Source organism: Eptatretus burgeri, chromosome 6 (genome assembly GCF_056783735.1).
Source record: "Eptatretus burgeri isolate ZD-2024b chromosome 6, Ebu_testis_v1, whole genome shotgun sequence".
Taxonomy (NCBI): Eukaryota; Metazoa; Chordata; class Myxini; order Myxiniformes; family Myxinidae; genus Eptatretus; species Eptatretus burgeri.
In genome coordinates this window covers 15111050-15138087 of record NC_140966.1, presented here as the reverse complement: position 1 = coordinate 15138087, position 27038 = coordinate 15111050, and the positions used below count along the sequence as shown (strand labels likewise).

The window sequence follows — 27038 nt, the reverse complement described above, 5'->3', positions numbered from 1 at the left end:
TATCTTTGAGGAAGCAGACTGGTTGGGGAGCTCAGCTTTGAGATTATCTCGATGGGTCCTTGCTTGCCGAAGGATGGACATGTGCTTGTTGTGAGCCTTATGGAGTGATGTAAAGTGGCGAGCAATCGGTTTACCCTTCCATCATGAGAAATTGATTATGCATTCCTGTTGCTCCAAGAAATGCATGGTGGATTTCTATGTTGTTCACATTAATATAATATGAGTTCCCTTCCAAGAAACTTCATCGCAAGAGCAGGTCATTTGGCCCATCAAGCATATGCAGCGGTTGCCAACTTATGATTGTTTGTGCTCTATCCTTTTTAAATGTTGTGTGTCAAGCAAGGGAAGCGGCACATGCCATTTCTATAATGTTTGGTATGACTCAGCCGTGGTCGGGTTTGAACCGCCTTTCTCCCAGACTGAGTGTATGCCGTAACCATTACGCCACCGAGTCTGGTTTAAATCATATTGATAGGTTTATGTTTAGTTGCCTTGCTACTAAAAGCCATAATGCATGTCTCCCAGCACATTGTGTTGAAATCGGTTTATTTTCGTATGTTGAAGGTTCTTCTGATGTAGGGATTTGGCACATCTGTTGATTTGACTCTATTTCAAACAAATTTTAAGCCCATTTATGATCTTCTTGTGTCTTCGGTTGCTTTCTCGAGGTTTATTTACGTATTTCTTCCAAAAGTACCATGGAAGATTTTTGGACAATTACTCAGCACTGCAATGAATGAAAAGCCAGTCAATGGCAAGGCCAAAATGCCCAGTTTGTGCTTCCCCGAGGGGAAATGCCCTTATATTGTAGGACCGGATATCCACAACTGTGAGCTCCGTGGATGGGGGTTGCCTGGTCAAAGTTATCCGGGGCTCACTTCCCAAAAAAGCAACAAAACCATTTTTTTTAAACCTCAAAGCCTTTGCAGTACCCTTTGCATTTCTATACATCCACCACATACAGCAACAATGTTTTCAAGGCAAAGTTTCATTAAACAGCTTTGTACTGTGGTGGAGCTTGCTCCCTGGAAAGGAGGGTTGGTGTATTATTACCTCTGCCACCGAAGGCGAAGGAAGTTATGTTTTCACCCCTTTCTGTTTGTTTGTCTGTTTGTGTGCAAGATATCTCAAAAAGGTGTGGACTTGGTAGACATGTTGGGTGTGTGACAAGGAAGAATTGATTCAATTTTGGTGAAGATTTGGATCCAATAATTTTTAAAGTGAATCTTCATCAATGAGAGATACGGTGAAACCGATATACGGCACAATATTTCAAAAATGTATTGGGCACCGAGATGTTCTCGTGGATCAGGCATCGCGTGGCGGAGGTATGTGCTCCACCGAGTGCCCTTGTAGTTCACACTTGATTGAGTTGAAAAATAGGCGAGTACGCTGGAACAGCTTTACAAACACACTCACTGCAAGATAATATGCACCGCTATAAGAACATATGCTTTTAATAAACAAGGATTCAAGTCCTCATCAAGGATGCAGCTCCTAATCACATACTGTATTTTCTTTGGTAATGTAGATGGTAAAGTTTTTATATATATATAAAATAAATAATGATTCCCAAAAGCATGTATAATCCTGTCCCATTCTCTCCTGTTTTTATTTTTAAATGACCAAATTTTGGAAATAAAATGGTGTGTCTCATTACTTTGGGCTCCAATCCCAAAATAATTTGACTTGTCTCACGCCCAGATGTTTTTGCATAAACTGAACTGTATTTGTCAAGTCGAGAATAGATCCTTGCAGTGATTTTGGAGTGGAGGCTCCAGACAGACGGACTGACAACATCCAAAATATAAGCCCCCAAACGGGCTGCCGCCCAGTTGTGAGCTAAAATAGGGATAATGTGGTTTGTTGTGGTATAACTGCATGAATTGGTCATAATTTTTAACACTGAAGCTGCTATTTTTGTTTGATATAGTCAAATAATCCCAATATACACGTTGGTATGCACTTCGTTTGTTGGCTGAGTACAGTATATTACAGTCAGATGAATGGATTCCCAACTTTTTCATTTGACTTTTTCATTGTTGAGGAAGGAGTGTGGGGTGGGAAATTAATTGAGATTGAGAGACTGGGCTTATGTACAAATCCTTTCTCAGTAGCCCTTCTTGAGCTTGGTTCATCCTTTGTAAATGCTTCGGTACACTCGTACAGTTTCTCTGAAATGGGCACTACCCCGGTCGACTTGGGACCTTTGGTTTAGTTGCTTGAATAAATTTCAATTTGTAAAATGAAATTTGTTTTAAATATTTATTTTGACTTTATATTGCTGAATGTTAGATTCATTATTATTTTTGACATTTGTCTTATTTGGACAGTCATTTTCAAGCAAATAAAAAGGTGTTGCCCTCGTTTTGTGTCTACACTTCACCATCATATGTTCAGAAACATTTATAGGTTTCACATACCAAAAACATTGCTTTAAAAAAAATTTTTTTTTTTTAAAGTTCAAAACAAAAATAAAAAATACAATTTACGCCCCTCACATGAGGCCGTGGCTGCATAGCCTCTGTCCTCCCCCACCCCCCCCCCACACACACAAAGTTTTATTTGTAACTTTATTAGTTTGCCTCAATGCACACAACAACAAAGAGTTAAATGGTAGTATGTATTTTGGCACTGGTGGGAGGATTGAATATTGTAACACATTTTCCCTTCACGTCACACAGGCACTAAATACCATGATAGGGCGTTCCCATGTGGTGTCTTCACCAGGATGTTTCCTGGGGCAAGGGCAAGGTGCATGGGATGTACCGACTGATGGGAAAACGCTTTTGGACTCCTCTCCAGAATTTATTAATTTTTTTCTTTAAAAAAAAAAAATTCATTATGCTATATTAAACAAGGCATGTATGTTTGTAGAGTGGCCTGCTAAAGGATTCACCCCCATCCATAGTTTTCACATTTTGATGTCACCTGAGCTTATCTCATGATGCTTTCAAATCAAATCTAATAGTCTTCACAAACTAGTCCAAAGTGATGAAGCTAAAATGTAGATAAAATGTGATTAATTTGGATTAACAGAGAAAATCAGATGATTCTCAATTGTATAAGTATTCAAACCCTTTGCCTAGTTAACTCTAAATCACTTCAGGAGCAAATTATTTGTTTGAAAGGTTACAAAATAAGTGTAATAGGGTTCACCTGTATGTAATTGGAGGTTTAACTTAAACATTAAGCCCCAACACTTCCCTAAGGAGTTTTAAGGTGCAACTCACTTGGTCAACCATCAGGGCAAACATGAAGACCAAAGAGCTTTACAAAGACATCAGACTTGAAGTGGTAGAGAAGGACCGTTCAGGAGAGCGTTATAAGAAGATTTCAAAATCACTTCTTATCCCTGTGCCTCCGGTGGAAGACTTATCATACCACCGAGACTCTTCCCAGATCAGCTCTCCCATCCAAACTCAGCAGCCGGGCAAGCAGGAAACCGATTCGCGATGTCACTGTAAATCTAGCAATGACTTTGAAAGATCTGCAAGGCTCCGTGTTCATCAATCAACAATATCCCGTTCCCTTCACAAAGCTGGCCTCTATGGACAGGTGGCAAGAAAGAAGTCATTTCTGAAAAAGACTCGTATAAAAGCTCGTATGGAGTTTGCCAAAAAGCATCTTAATGATACTACAGGTATGTGGAGAAACATTTTGTGGTCAGATAAGAGAAAATTGAACTTTTTTGGTCTAAAGTCAAAGCGTTGCATCTAGCACAAGCCGAACACTGAACACCACCTAATCGACATCAGCCATGCTATGTGGCTGCTTTTCATCAGTAAAAGGGACAATGGACGGTGCAAAGTATAGGAGAATCCTTGATGAAAACATGCTTGAGTCAGCCATGAATCTGAAACTGGATCTGAGATTCACATTTCAACAGGACAATGATCTGAAGCACAAAGCGAAAGCCACACTGGAGTGGCTGAATAAGAAGAAAATAAATGTTCTTGAGTGGCCCAGTCAAGGTCCTGACTTGAACCCAGTTGAACATTTATGGCGAGACTTGAAGATTGCAGTCCATCGACGATCCTCATCAAACTTGGCAGAACGAGATTAATTTTCAAGTGAAGAATGAGTGAAGATTTCACCATCTCACTGTGCAAAGCTGGTAGAGACCCTACCCAGAAAGACTCAGCAGTCATTGCTGCAACGGGTGCTTCCACCAAGTACTGACCTAAGGGGCCGAATACTTTTTCAACCAGTGAATTTTGATTTGTATTTGTTTCTTTACAGGTATTCCTGACATGTAACATCCTTTAACTATAAAAATGTTTAGTTTGATCTCTTCAGTTATGAATAAAAAAGTTCATTTGGAAAAGTTCTTTCGACATAAGTCATAATTCATCTCAAAGTGGCATTATTGGTCGGGGGTGAATACTTTTTCCTGCCACTGGATGTACAGTATCTATATATGTACGTCTGAATATCATAGAAAAAAACAACATGGCTGGTCTTATCTCCACCAAATTCTACATACATGTTAATAGTACCCAGGGTCAGGTCATGGGCACAAACAAAACCCAGCCGCTCCCTTCAGAGGAGGCGGGGGAGGTTATTTGCCGATGATCCCGAAGGGAGCCGGTGTTTCTAGTTCCGATAAATTGCATTTGCCTGCCCACAAGTGTTGTCTGCATGCCATGTTTGTTTTTAAAAGTATTTAGAATGCATTTCTTTTTGATCAAAGCATTGTGAGATGCAGTACTTCACAGTCATTTTAAAAGTACAGTTTGTCATCGTTTGATTAATAAAGGCAATTCGGTACAAAGCATTGACATTAACCAAAAGTCCAAGTTATTTGCAATGTCGGGGAAAATACTCCATGATTCCAGCCATGCTATTCCAAGACTACAATGCATTCCGTGTGTGTGTGTGTGTGTGTGTGTGTGTGTGTGTGCGTGCGCGTGTGTGTGCGTGCGCGTGTGTGTGTGCGTGCGCGCAACATGTGTATGGGGGAAAGTCAATAAGTATCTGCAATGTTTTAATTGTATTTCACACTTACATGTTACAAAATTGGAAAAGATCTAATTTTTCCATGTAATCAACTTGCTTTTCAATGCACCTGATCGAGCAGTGCACAAGCTTTTTGTCTACCATCAGAAAAACGGTTATCAGCTGTGCACAAAGCCCCATTTGGTTTCCATAGTTTAGGGAGCAGTATGAGGGCGGGTGTTGTCATGCAGCAAATGAACACCTGATGACAGCCTTCCTCTGTATTTTGTTCAAATCACTGGCTTCATATTGTTACGTAGCATGTTGCTATACCTTGCACTGGTTACCATGGTTTTCCTTTCTTGATAATACTCAAGGATTTGACCTGAGGAATCCCAGAACACCATAAGCATAACTTTACCAACCGATGGTGAATGAACGACAGCACAATGCCCACATAAAACGAACGATGGCACACTGCTCTTCCTTGGTGTGAGTAGAAAGCGGTGCAGCAATATTGACAGAATAATTGGAACCGAACAACTGTGTGTCAAAGTATCATTCCCACAAAGCGGCAATCTGTACATTCAGTGATTGCAGCACCACCAATGATCAGCAGCATATACCATTCTGGAAAAAACACAGATGAACAAATTGTGAATACATATGTATGTATGAAGTATGTATGTATGTAATATATATATATATATATATATATATATATATATATATATATATATATATATATATATATGTGTATATATAGTTACGAATTTGGAATTCGATTGCACACAACATACAGGTTCCTTTAGTCAGCTATGTCGATAAGTGCTTGTTCCCTAGATAGCTCACCTTCCATTGTTTAAATGTTCAGAAATCGATTAGACGCACTGCGGATCGATTTAATAGTTAGGGAACGAAACAATGGAGACGTCCCTCCCCCCTCTTCTGCGAAGAGGAAGAAGAACCCTGCCGTCCCGTGACTCATGATGTCTACAACTCCCTCCCACCCGTGGTTGAGCGGTGGATGGAGCACGAGGGCATGAGTCATGAGTCACGCCGGGCGCGGGGGAAGGGCAGGAGAAGGATAAGAGGAGATCTTTTCTTTGTTCGTGTTCGGAGTTGGAGTAGTAAGCTTTTTGCTTCGGCAGAGAGTAGTCGCTCAGCAGACCCTTGGGTCCTGTTTGGCTTGGGTTAGGGTTGAGGCCTTCAGAAGCTTTTTGCTTCTGCAGAGCTGTTGTTCAGCAGAGTTTCGGGTCCTGCTTGACTCTGGTTAGGGTCGGAGGCTTTTGAAAGCTTTTTGCTTCAAGCTGCCCTGTTTGGAAGAAAGTTAAGCTGGTTGCTCGGCTTGAGCTGCGAGTGGTGGCTTCTTCTTCTTCTTGGTTCGTGGAGCTCTTTGTTCTCCATTTTGGTTCCCGGCTTGGTGCGACTCATCGACCTCTTCTTGGAGGTGGATCCTCGGGGAAGCGACGCATCGACGGGAAGGATCGGCACCTCGTCTCACCAGCAGGTGTTGAGAAGTGCGGGAGGATTCGCGGGAGCTCGGGAAGGATCGCGGCTCACGGCGATTGGGTCCAGCTCGCTCTTGCTGGAGCCCGGGTCCGAGCAACTTGAAAACCACACGAGGTGGAGAGGTTCGAGATAGGTTCTGGGTTTCAGCTCACCTCTCCTCTGAGCTGGAGCTCGTTATTAAAGGCCTCTGCCACCATTTCTTGGATGTGTGTGTGTGTGTGTGCGTACGTGTGTCCGTGGTCCCGTCCAATAAGTCGGAACTGCTGTTAAGTGCAAGTGACTGTACATAATAAGTAGACGGTGATAGTCTTTGTCTTGCTCGCGTCTTGTCCCTACCCCCATTCATTGCATGCTTGTATATATCTGCATTGCTTCTTTGACCGTATATGTGTGCAAATAAATGTCCTTGTGTGAATGTAAACCTGTTCGTTGCGTCCTCTTCCCTTAATTGAGCTGCCATCTTGCACTCAGAATACAGTTGGTTTTTTTTTTAAACAGCCGGTAAAGTGATCGTGTCCAACGGACTGCGCGATAATACCCCGCTCGGTTATCCCAAAAGGAAGCGAGCTGCTTAAGCGGCTCGTTTCCAAGTGGTCCCGTTGAGGTACAATCTCTCGGTAACCTACCCACGCGAATAATTAGGTAAATCGAAGATTTGGCGATCGGACCCTGTAGCGCGCGGGTAGAGTGCGGACAAGGTTGTGGTGTGGTTACAAACACACCCGTGGCTGGTTTCCAGCGTTGATCCAGAAAGCCGCGACTGGATTGTCCGTTCGGTGGGTGAAGCGACCGCTATTGGTTAGACGCGGTCGTTCGCACGCCGACGCGCGGGAAATCTACAACAATATGTATGTGTGTGTATATATATATCTATATATTTGTATATATATATGTATATATGTATATGTATATATGTATGTATATATGTATATATGTATATATGTATATATGTATATGGATATATATATATATATATATATATATATATATATATATGTATATGTATATATATATGTATATATATATATGTATATGTATGTATATATATGTATATGTATGTATATATATATATATATATGTATATATATGTATGTATATATATATATATATATATGTATGTATATATGTATGTATGTATATATATATATATATATATATATATATATATATATATATATATATATATATATATATATATGTATGTATATATATATGTATGTATATATATTTATTGTGGCCACGGGTACCGAGACACCAGCTGGTCACTCGGCGATTAATCCCCGGTTGTCCTCGGAAGAGCCGGACCTGGGGCTACCGCTCACAATTAACGTTGTGGTACGGTGGGTTGTTTTAGAACCATGAACGCCACCCAGTCAACCACGAGTTCCAGTGTCCGCCGTCTAATTATTCCATTTAACTGGAAGTCGCGTGGTTACCTAAGCGGGGAGCGCGCCCTCGGCAAAGCACCAATATTATCTCGATTAGATTTTAATTAGAGCGGCTGAGTGTTTTAACCGCTGGTGCGTGCCGACTATTTTGGTCAAATCTGTGGTAATTACCTCCCAGTCTTTCTCGGTTCGAACAATGCTAGATCAATGGAAGGAAAGGCCAAACACTGACAGGTTGGAAATCGACAAATAATTTATTAATAATAGAATAAATATATAAAAAGAACTTTTTATTTGCTGAGGTAAATAAAGAATGAATTTCAAAGCAAAATCGATCAAAATGCCAGGAAAGAGACAAAGAGCAGATGCTATTCGGGGGTCGACATACTTACAGCTAAATGCAGACAAGAGTACCCAGCAGATCATTCAGGGGGAGGGGAGGGGGGGGGAGAAGAATCGTCTCGCTCAACAGAAAATCGTCCATGAAGCGAAAAGGTCCTGAAATGCGTGCGTGTCATGTCCGTTGCCAGCACCCAGCCCCACCGTGCACCCTCTCGCGGGGCAGCCTTGAACGCCAGTCGACGTCTGGAGGGCACCGGGATCGTCCGTCGCGGGTTTCGACCATGGTGTTGTTTGTGACCAACCCGTGCCTCACTTGTTGGCGGCACTGCTCACACCCACACGCGCACCACACGCTCGCTTGCTGAAGCACTGGGAAGGACAAATTGTCTCGTTTGCACTGCTCAGACACCCACACGTGCACCACATGCGTGCTTGCCCAAGCACTGGGAAGCACCCGTGCGCTCTCAAAAAAGGCGGGCGTCGGAGCTCACGAAAGATTGTTGCTGAGGAAGAATGGGGAGCGGGCTTCAGAGCTCGTGAAAGAAATGTGTGTAAACGTGTCTGTCGTAAAGAAAAAGAGCTTCCCATAAGAGAGGGGATCTATCCTTTACCCTTTCTAATGCATCACAATTAAGATCCCATGAGACATGGGGATGGGGCTAATCTGAACATGCATTTAAGGAAATAACTGTCTGAGGACCTGGATGTTTGGATGTAGTCACCAGACTGGATTCTGAAATATATATATATATATATATATATATATATATATATATATATATATATATATATATATATATATATATATATATATATATATATATATAGGGCTCCACATTAATGGATACCTGGGGCACCTAATTTTAGTGTCGGGCACACAAATTTTACAAGTGGTTGGGTTTTGGATGCCAGGTCGAGCACCCTCAAGATCACAAAATGAACATCAAATTTGACCCCACATTTATAATTGCAATGATTGGAGTGACAAGGTTCTTGAACTCCACTTCATACAATGAAATATTGCCAAATTTAGAGGTACGATTAATAATTGTCAAATGCACTGTATTTGTACATTGTCTGTGGGACAGCAGTGAACTTGTAAATGCATGAACCAAGATGTGAAAGCGATTGGTTGATTATGATTCACAATTTTATGATCACCTCTGAGCTCGATCCAAAATAACGTATGTAGCACGACACAGGCCTGAGACACAAGACTATGGCTGTTTATCGAAACCTCATGACTGGAACATACCAGTGGTCAAAAAGGGATCGTGGTTGTGACTTGTATGTATTTGGCTGAGAAATTGCAAACTGTCTGCGGTTACCGATGTGGAATTCATATAAAAACATTTTTATTTTTCCCCGCGTGTTGTGGCAAATCACGACACTTGCTTATTATATGCAGTCAAAATTCAAGCTTGCATTCTGTTTTTCCCCTTCATTCATCATAATGCACAAATCCCATAACCAGAGAAATATGAATCAACGTGATGGGTTATGATGCAGAGCTTCATGAACAAATCATCAATAATTATTTACAAACATCAAAAATGAAACGAAGCCTTTCCACAGGGAACTCTGAGAGCAAATTGTATAGAAATATTGCTGCAATGGCTTTTATACTAGACACAATACATTTGATGTTACTGACTCGATCAGAGTTGGAGGAAAAGTTATGAATTCAGAGTTATTTGTTAAGCACATTCTTACGATAAAGTTTGCTGGCATTGGATTGAGAATATTTTAGCGCCAGTATGGTACATGAGGAGGCCTGCATCAGTCAGGGATAAAGATGCCCATGCAGACGAGTCTGCAGAATGAGTCGAATACTGTATCATGTTTTGGGAGTGGGTCAGTCTAGTCTCCGAGCTATGTTCAGTAATGTAAACACAATCACAGGCTCACATCGTTCTCTCGTTTTAGCCTTGCACAGTTTCCTGGTCAAGTTTATTGATTCAAAATATGCAAATTAGCTTTTGTGTGTATTCCATGTATGACAGGGGTGAAAATGAAACATATTTAGTGGGCTATTGGTCCTTGGTCTATTATTAAACTTTTCTTCGAGTCAACTCGCAGGGAGATATTGAAAATATAATTATATCAATGAATACACAACCGCATAAGAGTAAAGTGCACCCAATTATGGCGAAGCGAAATTGATTGAGATAAATCAGAGGACCGAGTCAGAAAAGACTCTCAATTCGGTTTCGTGTCTGCAAAAAGTCAAGATGTGGAGAGTGGGTGAGAAAGTCGAGGAGAGAGTGTTCCTAATGCAGCTGGAGGACAAGTTTAGGGGGATCGAGAGGAGAGTGTGTCTTCATGTTCAACTGGTGCCTCTTCCAATGATGTTCTGGTTAAGGGGTTCGATGGCTTTTCAATGATCAGTATATGCATAAATATCCTTTTTATTTTTTTCAAACTTCAACATTGTAGAATGTAACGTTTTACAGTTTTCTTTTTGTTTTTATTGTTCTTTATTTTTCAGGCAACCAAAATTTGACTTCAGGCACCCCAAAAAAAAATAAATAAATAAATAAATAAATTCCAAAAAATCGGGCACCCTAAAAAAAGGTTAATGTGGAGATATATATATATATATATATATATATATATATATATATATATATATATACATATATATATATATATATATATGTACAATGTACATATACATTCGCTCTCGTTGAGGAAGACCATGAAGAAGGCTTATTTGGCCAAAAGCTTATCACAATAAAGGTCGTCCAAAAGCTTCATCCGTGACTTAATTTCTTCCCGTTTTATTTATATATATATATATATATATATATATATATATATATATATATATATATATATATATATATATATATATATATATATATACATACATACTAGTGGGGTATGCTTACACATTGTAACAATAATGAACCCATGCTTCCCCATTCTCTCGGGTTGCTCACCTGCATTTGTTTATTTATTTATTTATTTTCATTTTTTTTTCATTTACGGACTCTTTCCGATGGTTCTATGATTTTTGTTTTTATTTTTTTACTGGAGTATCAGCTTTGATTGCTGTCGGCACACAAAATTATTGTGCTTCCCCATTGTCTCAGGTAATGCTTTGAGAAATACCAAATGGAAATTGCCGAAAGTAAAGCTGTGGGGAGTGTAGAGAGAGAGGGAGCAGGTTGGGGACTGAAGAAGCGATGTGGAGAGGGATATGTGCCTGTAGGTGGTCGGTAAGCATGGAAAGAACTTTGGTGATCTTCCATCAGGCGGTCGGCCCAAAACCTGCCTAAATTAGTTTCCCAGCCAAGCTTTCATAATATCACCCTCACTCCCAAGTCGAACTTCGGAGGTGCAACAAGCATGGATTGGGAATCTTCGATGGTGGAATGAAATGAGGTTGCCAAGGTTACCAGCTCCACCTCCTGTGATAATATCTGCACACTGAATATTTACACTGAATTCCCTTGTCTACCAATACACACTCATTTGAGGTGAGACGGTGCTCATTTGTTTTTTCAAGTGAGACGTCTATGACCGACAAGGTATCAGTGATGAGTATACCCTGCTAGTCTACATATATATATATGTATATATATATATATATATATATATGTATATGTATATATGAAGAATAGAGTACTTGATTGTAGCCAAACATTATTGAAGAGTTTTGTTTTGTTCATGCACCAATTAACAGCAAAGAAGACCTCTAATAAAAGGCCAAGTATCTTTTTTGGCATTTTGAAAATAGTGACCAACAAAATTTCACTGTCATGAATCTGGAAATCATGTTCATGTTCTAATGGAGATTTAGGTTAAGGTGTACAAAAATAAATGACTACCTCTAAGTGCTAAGATGCATAAAGCAGAAGTTGATTACACGTTTTGGCAATGTGTAACTCCACACTGGCCATGTGGGGTATTGTAATGTCGATGCATAATTAATTATAAACAGCTGTTACAGTGTTTCGTAAACTCGTCTCGCCAACACAACTTCTTTTTCACCAAAATGGAAGCCAGGTTTCTTTCAGGGTGACATGCATCTGACCAATTTCAGCTGAGTTGGTCATTTGCATTAATCAGAACATGTTTACTTTTGAACAGTGAAACCTTTGTTTTATCATTTCATACTTAACTGGTGGAGGTACCTTTATTATGGTGGAGACATTAATTATTGTTCCAATCAATATTCAATTTTCCTGATTATAAAGATTTCTTTCCTTTAATGACGAAGACACTTGATTGGCATCCTCGACATTGTAGTTTCATATCCGGCCAAAGTCAGGAACCGCACCGTTTGCCCGCCCCATGCATTCGCAAAATAGTGTCATGTACTTTGTAAGCGACTCGCCGGGCAGTGAATCACTTTTAAATGAAAGCACAATTTTCTTTTTTGTGAGTGTGGATCGTGATTTCACCAAACCCCCGAATAAAGGGGGAATTGTTTTAAACCAGTTGTGTGGATAGTGGCTTAGATGAGTCCCACGCCAATGGCTCGCTGTGTCGTTACACAACCTTCTATGTGACTATGCACATTGGGAGGACTGGACGGAATGCAAAGCACAGCCTATGCTGATAAGTTGGGATATGAGCTAGGGAATGCACTATGGTTAGCAGGAATTGTAACTTAGAGGATAGCTTTCTGTGCATTGTTTCGCAATGCTGCAGGGGTGCTAACAATTGTCCCGTGAGTGTGCAAAGGTCCCAATAATTTGAAGCTATAATATAGAATGTACATTTATAAGACAGCAATGCGCATGTGGGATTGGGTCTCTTGTTTCAGGACATTTATCATGTTGCAGGTTGTCTAATCAAAACCCAGCTGGCTGACGAATGATTCTCAGAGAGGAGGTAATCTACCTGTTTCACAGGGTCTTCTGATAATGTTAGTCTCCACTTTGTGGTTGACTCTTAATGCTCTCAGAGCAAGTTGGGATGGGAACAAAATATGCTTGTGAAAAGGCAGTGCTGCCCACATCCACCATTCGATAAAAGCCCCCCAAAAACTACACGTGAGCATTTGGTCTTCATTTTTTGTTGTTTGTTTGTTTAAAGTATGTCTGTCATTTCTATGAGCTCTGCTTTATCATGAGAAATATTTGTATTTAAAACTACACTCCATTTGCATGGAAAGTTCATCATGGCACTTTGTGTTGGGAGATATGATATCTCTACCTCGGCTTTAATGGTGCTGTAACCTGGAGATGAAACTACCGTGAGGTTAATTTTGTGTACTGAAAAAAAAATCATCTTAATTAGGTCATGCCAAATTGAGGCATAAATTGTCTAATTAAGTCGAGGCATAGAAGGCTTTTCTCATTCACACATAACTGAGTAATACCTCTTTCCAAAACTTAAAATTGAAATACTTGTGCTGTTATTGCATCTTTGTGTGTGTGTATTGTGTGATGCATTGTTGTGTTGCATAGCCCTGTGCATGTCAATAAATTGGCTTTGCGAGATGGATTGTTTTTTGTTGGAACACGTGCTGGTTTGACTCGTAGTACCTTGGTCTACCTTGTAAGTGTCTTCCTTCTTCCTGCAGGAGTGGACAGTATGCCTGGTGTTGGCTTAATGGCTAGAGTGGTGGGCTTGGCATCTTAGGGTCCTGAGTTCAAATCCTGCTTGGCTGTTGAAGTAATACCAGGTGGCATTGACGCAGCCAGTCATCCTTCTGAGGTCGGCTAAATGAGTACCAGCTTGCTGTTAACCTGCGTCGGAGTGGCGACCCGTCCAGGATTGTGCCCAATTGCCAAGGAGTCTGCTAAGGCAGCACCAACGCTCTGCACAGAGTGTGGTCCCGATGGATGGATGGACAGTAAAGAACAGAACTGCATTTGTGAGTGACAGGAAGGAAGCGACATTTGTGAAGGATCAAGGACGGTATGTCACCACCCAGTACAAGCTGGTGGTGTTTGTTATACGCATGAATAAAAGGAGGGAAGTTAAGAGCAATGGTCGGAAGATGATTAGGTGGGGGAATGCAGTGGCAACATCGTCATGGTGTACAAGGAAAGGATTAGGGCAGGGTATGAGTAGCTTTGCGAAGAAGCCGAAGGTTTGGACTGTAAAGGGGAAAGTGGAGTTTATGGAGATCACAGAGGAGGATGTGTGGATGGTATTAAAGAGGGTGAAGAAGGGAAGAGTGCCTGGTATTAATGAGGTATGTACAGAGATGCTAGTTTCTGCGGGAGAAGTCAGAGTCAGTTGGACGAAGAGGTTGTTTAATACATCTGAGAGTGGGTTCAGTTTCAGAGGATTGGAGGACAGAGGGTTAATTGTGTCGATTATGGAAGGGGTAGGGGTATGGTGATGGGGAGAAGGGAGGAAGGGGTAGGGCGATGCTCAAGATCAAGGGAAGTACAGAGGCATTACACATGTCATGAAGGTATTGGAGAGGATTCTAGATGGGAGGATATGAAAGAGTGTGGAAATTGATATTGGTGAAGAGCAACAGGGGTTTAGAAAGGGGAGAGGAATGATGGATAGGATATTCATGCTGAGGAATCTGGTGGAGGAGAGGTTGGAGGTGCAGGGTGAAATGGCATTGGGATTTGTGGACCTGGAGAATGCCTAAGATACTGTCCTGAGAGAGATGGTGATTGTGACACTGAGATGGATGGGAGTGCCCAAATCAAAAGTTAGGTTGGTGGAAGGGTTGTACAAAGGAATGAAGGGAAGAGCTTGGGTTGGTCCTGGGATGTCGGAGGAGTTCAGTGTGAAGGGTAAACATGAGAAACATGTGCTGAAGATGAGTATGGAGAAGACGGAGGTGATGTGAGTCACGCAGCAGAGAAAAGAAACGATTTTCAGGTTAGAGGGAAAGGAGATCAGACTGAGGAGTAGGTTTAAGTACCTGGGAAGAACAGTGACCGGTGATGGTAAGTCTGAGGCAGAAGTGCAGAAGAGGATTCACATGGGTGTGAATGTGTGGAGGACGGTGGAGGGAGTAATGGCAGATAGGGAGACGTCAAGAAAATTGAAAGGGAACGTTTTGGTGTCTTGTGTGATGCTGGTCGACCTTCACGGTCTTGAAACGGTGGCACTGACAGAGACAACAACAGAAGTTGCAGGTCCGTGAGAGCAAATGGGTCAGTACTGTAGGAGTCAGGAGGGTGGATGGAAGGAGGATGGATGAACTCTTGGAGGAGATTGGTGTGCAGATATGCTTAACTGGGAGATTGGTAAAAAGCCAGCTGAAGTCGGCTGGACACTTGGTGCAGATGGAAGAAGAGAGAATGGCAAAGAAAGCGGATATGTTGAGGGAGCAAGGTCAGAGGAAAAGAGGTAGACCATGACTGAGATGGGAAGATTGTGTGAGGAGGGATATGAATAAGTTGGGGGTGGTTGGAGAGTTTTGAGAGTTGGCAGAGGACAGGGGAAAGTGGAGGAGTTCTGTGGTCAAGTTGGGGCAGAAGCTATTGGGACTATTGCTCCTCACCCCTTATAAAGGGAGGAGAAAGAAGACTGAGAGAGACAGAGTTTAAATCCAAAGAGGAGGAATGGTCGCTGTATGTGGAGCATATGTAGCATTATTTAATTACCAATGATATTACGGATGCAAAGAAAGAACACATCAGACCTCCGCGTACATTCATTCTGGAGCAAGGAGGGAGGGAGGTAGTATTAAATAAAATGTTGATTTTGAGTGGCAGCCAAACCTCACACAGATTGTCTTTTAAGGCAGGGTTGAGAGCAAAATGTGATCTCTGTGGACGGCCAGTTCACAAGCAAGCCAGCGAGTGTTTTGCTCGAAATACAGACTGCTGGCCGATGTTTCAAAATTGGTCATTTTGCGAAAGTTTTGCTCGAAACCCAGGACCAAAATCAATTCTGGGGTCAGGAATAAACCACCTTAGAAAACTGATAAAAGCTCAAATACCAGACACATCAGTTAGAAGGTGAAAACATTGCAGACCGGTGCAGTGTGCGGCCTTTTTCATAACACCAGCAACAAATCCAAGTCTCCATTGTTCGTTGCTCCGCTGTGCGTTCAGGACAGATATTTGCAAACGCAAACATACACCAGGATCTTTGGTATTGCTGATCAGTGAGATGACGTTCCAAGTGATTGTGAGGTGTGTACAGTCCAAACAAGCCCACGACTTAAAAAGTTGTGAAAGGCTTTAGTCTCCATCTGTTAGGATGGGATTGGCTCAAGGCAATCCATATGAACTGGCAGGAAGTGAACTATCTTGAGGCGAGTGGTAACTTGGAAAAGCTCTTGTATAAGCTTTTGAGGACCTATACACATCTGAGCTCAGAAAGCTGAAAAGGTGGAGATCGGACTGGACATTGACCTAAACACGATACCTCCGTCTGCCAAAGCCCATCGAGTACTGCTTTCACTGGGAGAGGAGCTGGATTGTGAGTTGGATTGATTGCAAAATGCTGGGATCATAGAGTTTACCCGATATACCTGATGGACGGCTATGATTGTACCCCGCTTGTGAAAGGAGATGACTCTATTCACATATATGTAGACCACGAGTTCACAATCAGTCTGGCAGCTCATTCAGATACGTATCCAATTCCATGCATTGAGAAACTAGTTCACAAAATATTCAGGGGAAAAGTTGTTCATTAAGTTGTATTTAAGCCATCCTTACCAACAGTTAGTGTTGTTGCAAAATTCACAGTAATTTCTAAACAACCAACCTGCATCGTGGACTGTTCAGGTAAACATGCCTACCATTCGGTGTGTCGACTGCGCCAACTGTTCCAACAAACAATGGACCATTTGCTCACGGGAATTCTAAGGGTTGCAATTTACCTGGATAACCTGTTGATGATGAGAAATTATATTAGTAACTGTATTCACAACCTTGAGAGTGTCCTAAAAAAGTTGCAAGACACGGGTCTGTGATTGAAACAAGACAAATGCATTATTCTCGCTGCAGAGGTTTTCTACCTAAGATGACCATGAGAGGGTTACAAATGATGGATGACAAGGTCAGGGTGGTCATTGATGCACCCGCTCCAAGGGATGTGAAGGAACTGAAGACCTTGTGGCACAGGGCAAGAGTCTGGTGATGAAGAGAGGAACGCTGCCTCTCTAAAGGTCCGGCTCCAACCCCAAATACTGCGTGCAGCACGTCTTCACCCTTCGTAAACATTGGGACTGCCTTCTCCATGCACGGCGGGTCCCTGCCATTGGTTGCCCGTGGCTGTGGGCGTGTCATCTTCCAGGCCATCCCACCTGATGGGGCAGCTCCAATAAAAAGTCTTCGACCCCTCTCCAAGGCTCTGTAGCAGGCCTCGCCACCATGGCCTGCGGTGCGCCGGCTAAACATCTCATGACGTTGTCCTTTGGAAAGCTCATATCACTTTCTCATGTTCCTTTGATTTTTGCACATTCACTGCCTCCTCGGTGCATGTTTTACAATACGGCGTCCTCTGACAATTTCCCTGTTACAAGAGTAAATATCACCTACGTGATGACACGGTCCATACTAGGCTCAACACAATCGAGCTGTGGATCCCCCCCTTGCACGTAAAAATATTTGTTTACATCACTGCAGAACTTGCTGTGACCACTGAATAGACCATTGTGTGTGCATAAATCTGCTGCCTGTGCTTTTATTAGTAACAGGAAGGGATAAACCACACTGAGCATCACACACACCACGGGACAGTGTCTAGCCAAATGCTGGCTGCATGATTGGGATCGAGATAGCGTAATCACTGTTTATGGAACATTTTTCATTTTTGGTGTTCCTCAAACTGTATGTTTAACGGCCGTAAGGGTGAAAACCAAATCAAAATTGTTTATGTTTGTTTTTATTTTTCTTATTCACTCGACTTCAGCAAATACCTTTTGGAAAACCTTTCCAAGGTTGTTGGTGTTGGTCTTTCTGTTGAAAAACCGGTGGGGACCAAACCTCGATGCGACCGTATGAAAAACTAGCTTTGGGAATGAAAACCTGAACTAGGATATTATCAGATGACTGGGTGAGACGAGGCCGCACAGAATGTGTAATGCCTTAAGAGCAGTTCAGAAGTGCTGGACCACTTTTGGGCTTGTTTTTTTTTGGTTTTTGAATCCTTAGATTTGACCTTGCAGTGTGTGCAATTGGCTCTATCTTCTCTTTGCTAATTATACCTTTTTAATCTCATTCAAAAGCCTTTTCAACAGGCACGAATGTTTTTGTACATTTTGCAAAATGTATTACAGGGGATGTGAGGCGGTTTTATTATTTGTTTTTTGCTTCTTTTTATGTTGTGGTTTGGTGAAGGATGCATTATTTGTGAAGTTTTTATTAGTTCATTCCGGTGTCCTTGCCATCATTGTTTTGGTTAACTTGTCTTGTGGTTTCATGTTGGTTTAATTTTCCGCCCATATGATTTGTATAACTTGCCCATTTGAAGTTCTCTCCTCATTCTCCGCATTCTCCCTGTTTTCCTCATTCTCCTCCTCCTCCCCCTTTTCTTCCTCAACACCCCCAGTGTTTGATCATTGGGGCTGGACCATGTGGCCTCAGGATGAGTATCGAGCTGGCCCTATTGGGTGCCAAGGTGGTGGTTGTCGAGAAGAGGGACGTTTTCTCTCGCAACAATGTGCTTCACCTCTGGCCCTTCACGATCCACGATCTCAAGGCTCTTGGTGCCAAAAAGTTTTATGGAAAGTTCTGTGCCGGTGCCATAGATCATATCAGTGAGTTCTCCTCCATTCACATCTTCTGAGCACACTTCAAATAAAATTTCGCTTAAATTTCCTGATTTGGAAATAAACATTTTGTTTCATTGAAACATTAACCTAGGTGAACATCACCTCTGTGGCTTTATTCCGTTCAAGAAACGACAAAGGAATACAAAACTGAGGAGGCCATTTAGCTCATCGTGCCTCTGTTTGTTATAGCACGACTACCTATTGCATGTAATACCAATTATACAGCTAGCTCCGACCAGAGGAAATTCCTGTTGCTTCAAAATAGCAGTTTTGGGTTAACTTTAATGTCTGTCGGAGATTGAATGTGGACAACACATGCCAGTGGTGAGTAAGCTTTCAACTGAGATATCCTTCCCTCCCTCCACCACCCACTCCCCATTCCCCATCTCCTCAAAGCCATGGAGAATTAGAAAAAAATTTGTTTATGACATCAGCTGAGAATTGTGGTAAAATGAAATGGTTATTTAGATTGAGGCAGATGGGGAAGAGCAGTTCATAGGATTGAAGCTCTGTTAGTAGTATACGCTGTCGGTCCCAAACGTTCTGCGCATGTCATTGCTTTATTTATTGAGCCTCTGTGTGCATCCCATCAGCAGTTAATTTCTGGAGTTCTCCCTCAATTCTGGGTTTCTGTTAGTCTTTCCATCGTACTCTGTTACTTCTCTTCACTTGGAGTGCTTCCCAAAACAACCGTCCTGAGTGCCGTTTGTTCTGCAGGCATCCGGCAGCTGCAGCTGATGCTACTGAAGGTCAGCTTGGTGGTGGGCGTGCAGATTCACTTCAATGTCGAGTTCCTTCGACTTCTGGAGCCACCAGAAGACCAGGAAAATGAACGTGCGTATCCAGTTCTACTGCAGTTGCAGTGCTTTGAAATAATTGTAAGCAGAAATAATTGTGGGCACAACAGAAAGACCAGCCAAATTTATTTAATTTGTGTATCTTTCATCGTATCGAAGAGATTTGGTCAAAAGGTTGTTTAGCAGTTATCGCCGTAGCTTAAGTTCCAAGTACATTCGTTACAGTTTGTATTTTGCTCTGGAACATAAAATATTTACATCTAAATGGCTAGAGGTTGAATATCCTGCCTTCAAAACTGCAGTACACTTTGTCCTTGTAGAATGTAGACATTTTGATACATGCTGAGTCCAACAAGGCTTATGGTGAAGTGTAGCAGACAGCTCATATGGTTTACTTGCTTGAGTGGCTATAGCCATTCCGAACATCTTTCCTTCATAGTCATGTTTGATGGCTCCATCCATATTAACTAATTTCTCCTGCCTACTCCAGTAATTTTGATATGCCTTTGGGCCAGATACTTCCTGTAATCAATGATTTCATAATTCAAATAAACTTAAAAAAAATTAACATCTGTATGCATAGAACACACATTCACTTGCCTAACATCTGCTCAGATAGTATTCTGGTTAATAACGGCGTATGTGTGTTTATCACTCTTTCGGATTAGTAGGATTAGTGTAACTAGCGAAGAAGTCGTCATTCCCACAGAGTTACAGATTGGTTAATTACCCCGGAATTTGCGTTATTTTAGTTTGACTTGTAATACTCCCTTTCTACCGGAAGCAGCGCAAAATAATATCCCCGGGGCTGTGGATTTCCCCCCTCTCCCCCCCTCTCCCCCCTCTCCTCCTCCTCAAAACCTCCCCGTGCAGACCTTGGGTACATTCACCAGTTTTCAACTCATTCCGTCCAGCGGATCAGGGGTGCATATAAGTCAAACAGACAGACACTTCTCAAATTATAGTCTGATTTCCTTTTTTTGTAAATTGTTTTACTTTTGCTTCAAGGACTCCAGATGAATGTTTGATACAGCATTGATGCAGTTTCCCCTTTACATTGCTAGTAATGGGTTATGCTTCAATAGAAATACATCGTGAAAGAGGGAGAAAAATGGGGAGATGGGATGGAGGGGAAATACTTGTCGATAAATGGGATGGGGTTTAAACTTTTGGCTGGTTTTACAAACATGATAAGTGGATGTCCAGAAGGAAAGATGAGACTGTCCCTTTTATCTCTTATCTTGAAGCAAAGTAGTTGGTTATGAAAAAGTGTATGATTACTTCTGCCACCGAAGGTGGAAGGAGATTTACAGGTATGTTTTCATCCCTGTTTGTTTGTCACTTGCAAAATTGAAGATTTTTCAAGTATATTGGTCAGTCGATTTTATTATTCCATCTGTCTGTTTGTCAATTGCCTTCAGGTTACAATTCTAAACCGATCGTCATGAAACTTTGCTGAGTTGTCGAGGTAGTCTCAACTGAGAAGCCTATTGATTTTGAGGTCAAAGATCATCTTGAAGTCAAATTTCAAAAATCGTCAATTTTCATCCGATTGACTTGGAAATTAAACAGCGATTGCACAGTGCGTTACTGAATTGGAAAGCCAAATACTTTTGAGGTCAAAAGGTCAAAGGTCAACTCAAGGTCAAACTTCTAAAATCAATTTCAATCTGAATCGCAATTTTCATCTGATTGACCTGAGCTTTGATTAAGATTGTCAATTTTTATCTTCATGAAATGGACAATGTGATGTATCCATGGTAACCTTTGGAGAGGAGGGGGGGTGGATTTTGCAAGTATTGTGCTCTGTATGACGTCTTTTTCTTGTTTGTTACTTACGAAATCTAAGATTTCGTAAGTACATTGATGACTTCCGTCATCTGTTTGTGTGTTTGTGTGTGTGTTTGTGTATGCGTGTTTGTTTGTGTGCTTGTTTGGAGGCACGATAACTCGAACGGAAGAAGCTACCAATGTCAAATTACACCACATGATTCAGGAGGGTGATGGCTCGCGCTGATTAGATTTTGGTCAAAATCGGTCAAAGGTCAAGGTCACAGTGAGGTCAAACATTTGATTTTTGATGGTTTGGTACAGAATCATCGTAGAAACTTCTGGTGTGCGTCGCTACCTTCTCTCGAGACAGCTTTTATTAGACAAGGTCAGAGGTCAAGTTGACGATTTCGTAAGTACCAGTCTATGACTGCTTGTTTGTCTGTTTGTGTGCAGAATATCTCAAAAACTTTGTCGACAGATTCGGATTAAATTTGGTGGGCAGATTGGATGTGTGACAAGGACGAACTGATTAGTAGCTGGATCCAGATCTTCACCAAAATCTAGAGTTTTTAAAAGTGATTCTTCACCATTGAGAGATAGGGCCAAAAATGATATGTAGCACGATATTTCAAAAAGTTGTGGACGGATTCAGACGAAACTTGGACACGTTGGGTGTGTGACGAAGAAGAATCGATTCAGTTTTGGTGAAGATCCGAATCCAGATCCGATAATTTTTTTAAGTGATTCTTCACCATTGAGAGATGGGGCCAAAAAAGATATATAGCACAATATCTCAAAAAATTGTGGACGGATTTGGACCAAACTTAGTGGACATTTTGGGTGTGTGATAAAGAATTGATTCGATTTTCGTGAAGATCTGGATCTGGATACAAGAATTGTTTTTAATTTTTAAGGTGATTCTTCACCATTGAGAGATAGTGTTAAAAACGATATATACCGTAGCACGATATTTCAAAAATTTATTGGGCCCGATACGTTCAACTGGATCAGGTATTATGTGGCAGAGATATGTGCTCTACCGAGTGCCCTTCTAGTTTTCTTTTGGATCTCCCTTATTACTGCATTTTGCACTGATCATTGTCTTCTAATGCTATAGAACATTGAAATTTAATCACATTCTTTATCTGAGACTGATATACTGTGGTGCCCCCAGAATCCGAATTTAATTCGTTCCAAGCGGCTGTTCGGATTGCAAAAAGTTCGGATTCCAAAACTATTTTCCCAATAAGAAATAATGGAAAGTGAATTAATCCGTTCCTGGACCCCAAAAAACCCACTTTCAAGACACTTTCAACTGAAATTACCCATGTTTAAGGTAAAATAAGATGAATAAATGACCTTTTCTGGGTCATGAATCTTCTTCCAAGCCGGGGGGATGAGCAGGAGCGTTGTCGCTTCTTCCATCAGGTCTGGATGCAGCTCCGGCCTATCAGTGGCCATTGGGATCTAAAACGTAAACTGTTCAGCCTGGTGGAGGTATGTAATTAACCATGAAGCACTAAATGGTGTTTTATATCCCAGTACACTCTGTGGAGACACAAACGTGCCGTTTTCACCGCACGGTTCCACAGAGATAATCAAGAGGTGAAGCGATTGGGTGACGCAGCATGACATCACTACCATGCTCGCGAAAATTACGTTGAGTTTGTTAAAGCCGATTCGTCAGAGGGTTCATTGAATGAGTTCGCTTCACGACGGGTTTTCGCGCTTTTATCGCTTCTTTATTTTTCAGAATCCTACACATGGTCGATTTCGGCAGCTCGAACATGGCAGCGAGATCAGACACACGCGTACCGCTCTCATGCTTAGCGATAAGTTCTTTCTTCAACTCAATTGTCGTTCTCACGGACTTCCTCTTACTTCTATTTGCTTCACTGCTCTTCTTGGTTGCCATGGTGAATGCACAAGGGTGATAATTGAAGAAAAAAAAAAAAACCAGCACAAATCAAGGTGAAAACACGAGGTAAAGTAGCGATTGACACACAAGAGATGCTTTCACGAGTACTTCCACTGACGAACTGAATGAACAAAGCGCGAAGACGTGGGTCGAACAGGCGGGGGAGACACGTGAACAAACATGAACGCCACGTTGTGTTCGGTTTTCGAAAATGTGTTCGGTTTTTAGGGCAAATTTTTCTCGAAAAAATTGTTCGGATTCCAATTTGTTCAAACAATGGGGCGTTCAGATTGTGGGGGCACCACGGTATTTCTGGACTGTTGTACTGAAATGGAAAATGCTTGTGCTTGAGTTTGTTTTTCTTCATCTTTGGTGCTCCTTTCCACATCAACCTTCTTAGGATTGTGTGGACAAGTGGGCTTAAAATTATTGTTGCAACATCTGCATACTTGTAGTAGTTATTACTTCCAAAAATATGTTTGTACATTTATCTCATGTTGTACATTTTGTGATCAGTAAGTCTGTGTCCCAATAAAAGGTGGATGCTCTTTTGATATATATATATATATATATATATATATATATATATATATATATATATATATATATATATATATATATATATATATATATATATATATATATATATATATATATATTTTTCATTCAGCCAGAAACTATGATTGGTGCTCATCTTGAATTTCACAAGCAAATGTGACAAATTCATGTGTTGCCATGAAATTCTCCTCGAGAATTATGGATGTAATTGGAGTACAATTTTTTTCCCCCCCCATTAATTACGTTACAAAGTGGTATCATAGCATGCCATTTTCTTCCATCTTGTTTGCTTTTTGGAAAAATAAGATGTGACTATCAATTGCACCTGCTGCTGCATGTGTTATGTCTTGTACTGTCTGCTGTCCTGAAGATGAAGACTATGTCGATACCACATGCTATTTTCGGCCTCATCTACAGTCATTTTAAAAACTTCCCTTGGGTTTTGTGCTGATCAACATTTCCCCTTGCTTCATTAATCATTGTCTTGCGTATTACATGCTTAGTGCCAGAAGAATGTGTTCAACACATGGACATGCCTTTCTAAAGTTACCGCAATGTCAGTGGGATCAAAATATGGATGCAAGAGTGGGTTTGCAGCCCTTCAGTAATGGTGAATGCACAAGTGGGAGAAAAAATGTGATAAAAGGAATGGAGATGAATGGCAATTCTGGATTTTGGGAGTTTAACAAGGATGGGGGAGCTGGAAGAGAACACTTGTATCATTGAGGAACTAAGAAGTGTCTGAAGGTTGAAAGAGCAGACTGGAATGGAGAAGGTAGAAAATAGAAATGCCACCAACCTCTGGGATTATTAGCAGTGTGGCTTGTGTTTTAGCTTCTTTGTAGGAGATGCCAATGATTTTGTGAGCTTTGGATTTCACAGAATCTGAGAGAGAGGAGAGAGGAGCTGGGGAAGCAGCCCATAGCAGATAACAGCACACCATTGAACTTCAGACAAAAGGCCATTTAGATGGTGAGGAATTAATATTTACCAAGGAAGGATTTGGCGCAACAGAGTATGCCCAGTCTGCGGCTGGTCTTGGAGGCCAGCTTGGACACATTGTATGCCCAGAACACTTTCTGACTCACGGTGAGACTCAGAAGCTGAAGAGATGGACAGTTTCTCTTCCAGTGGTTGCCCAAGGAAATGCTTGTTTGATTGTCCTTTTTGAGAGACTGGATGAGACTGAGATTTTCCAGGATTGAAAGACCTGTTCCATTTGTAAATCCATCTCTTCGTTTCAAGAGATCATATCAGCAGAGGGGGAAGCAACTGCTGCCTTCCTGCCATTGGATGGGGTCGAGTACGGCAAAATTGGAGCCGTCTCCAGAGGAAAATCTGCGATGATTAAAATCCATTATTTCCCCTGATGAAGCTGACGATGAGCCTATTACTTTGCCATTGCAGACAGATCGGTGGTATCTCTGTCTTCTACCACCTCCTTTCTGGTCTTGTACCCTCTGCATTTTTCGTGCATTGTCCCCCCCCTCCCCCACATCGGTTTCTGCATAGCACACATGGTCCATCATCAACCCCATTCTGGTGAGACCACCCAAATCTAGGATCACTGCTCACCTCCACTCATTGGTTTCTCTGTTTTTCCGACCTGTGGAACCAAATTCCATAATCTCTTCAATCTCATTCTTCCCTCCAGGTCTTCAAGACAGCCGTTCATCACCATCTGAGATAATCCCCATCCAGAACCATGATCTTTTCTCCTCCTGTTAAACCTCCCTTCCCCTCCTAAAATTCCACGCTTTCCTTCTTGAGGGTTTTCTCCTGTATCCACCTTATCCACCTCCTGCATCTTCCCCACTCCTCACTCTTACCCACATCCTTTGTTTGTCCGTCTCCATATATTTTGTACCTCGGACCTGCTGTTGCATCCTGATCCGTTCTGTGTTCTCGCTCTTCCATGAGCCTTGACTCTTTATACCAAAAAAGGGCTATCCAAGCATCAGAGAGGTTATTTGAGTACGTATATATGTAACACAAGTGGGACTAAAATGCTATTTTTGGGAAGCCTTGTTCTCTACTGGGCGAGGGGATGACAGGATTCCATTGAGGGCTATATACTGACCTGTGAGAGTGGAGGAATTTGGCAATCTCGGAAAGAAGGTGGCCTTGGATGCCACAGGCATAAAGTTCGGCAACCACAGCAGGATGCCCAATTATGTCGAATGCCGAAGCTTTGTTTCTCTTAGACCAGAGAAACCAACCTGATTTCATATTTAATATACATGGCATCCATCCATTGTTGAGAGAGAGAGGTAACATATCCAAAGCTCAGTGGGACAGAATATAAACTCATGATCATTTATTAGGCTGTTTGAAATGAGGAAAGTCAGCTGCAATGATTGATTCCCTTTACTATCTTAAGATTGGGAGTCAGCTTACAGATCTATCCGTTTGTTTTGTAATCTTTTTTTCTGCGAGTGATTTTTTTTTTTGGCACTAATGATCTTGCTGGTCTTTCAAGCTGGTACTATTGACAATATTGGTGCTGTCACCATCTGGACCCAGCGCAAAAGGCTGAGTGAAGGCTATTCAGAAGTTTTTCGACCCACTCAGATGAAAACATCACGGTGTTCTGGAGGCATTGGGGGGTCCAGGTGCGAGTCAGGTGTGAATAAAGACTCTAGATTGAATACGCAAGATTTATAGGCAAACATCGGGTGAAGAGATTCGGACTTGTCTTGTGCGGAATGTCCATCGGAATACGGCTTGTTCATCTCGTTTGGGTCTGCATTCCATGTTAACACACTTCAGGCTGTGGAGCAAAATGTCCTCCAACTCATTGGCATTTTGTGCCTGGAGGCTGATTCTCAGGGTATGTTTCTTATTTATTTATTTTCTTTACAGGTGAGTGGCTCATGGAAGAGTAAGGTAGAATTGACAGTGGAACAAACATCAAGGGAATGAACAAACAGGAGAAGAGGTGGAGGTGGAGGAGTAGGGGGGGAGAGGGAAGGGAGGAAACACTGAAACTAGCAAGTAAGGTTAATGGGGGTAACAAGGATTGTGGGTAAAAATTGGGGATGACCAGAGATGGCAGTACTCACCACAGGCAGCTTGTTAGCCTTGCAGTTTTTCTTTAAACTGGCTTTATTCCTGTTTTGCTCCTCCCATCTAACCTCTGCCAAACCCTATCT

The 27038-nt window shown here is 41.6% G+C and overlaps 1 protein-coding gene across 17 annotated transcripts in view; it reads left to right on the top strand.

Moving 5' to 3' along the window:
• MICAL3 (microtubule associated monooxygenase, calponin and LIM domain containing 3) overlaps positions 1-27038 on the top strand; it is a 329542-nt gene that overhangs the window by 43994 nt on the left and 258510 nt on the right. For all 17 annotated transcript variants that reach the window (XR_015058963.1, XR_015058964.1, XM_085884102.1 and 14 more), the window contains 2 exons: positions 18618-18825; positions 19558-19674. Coding sequence is in view for 15 of the 17 variants with exons in the window: in XM_085884102.1 (XP_085740228.1) it covers positions 18618-18825; positions 19558-19674 (325 nt within the window). In the remaining 2 variants the exon portion in view is untranslated. The remainder of the gene's footprint in view (positions 1-18617; positions 18826-19557; positions 19675-27038) is intronic.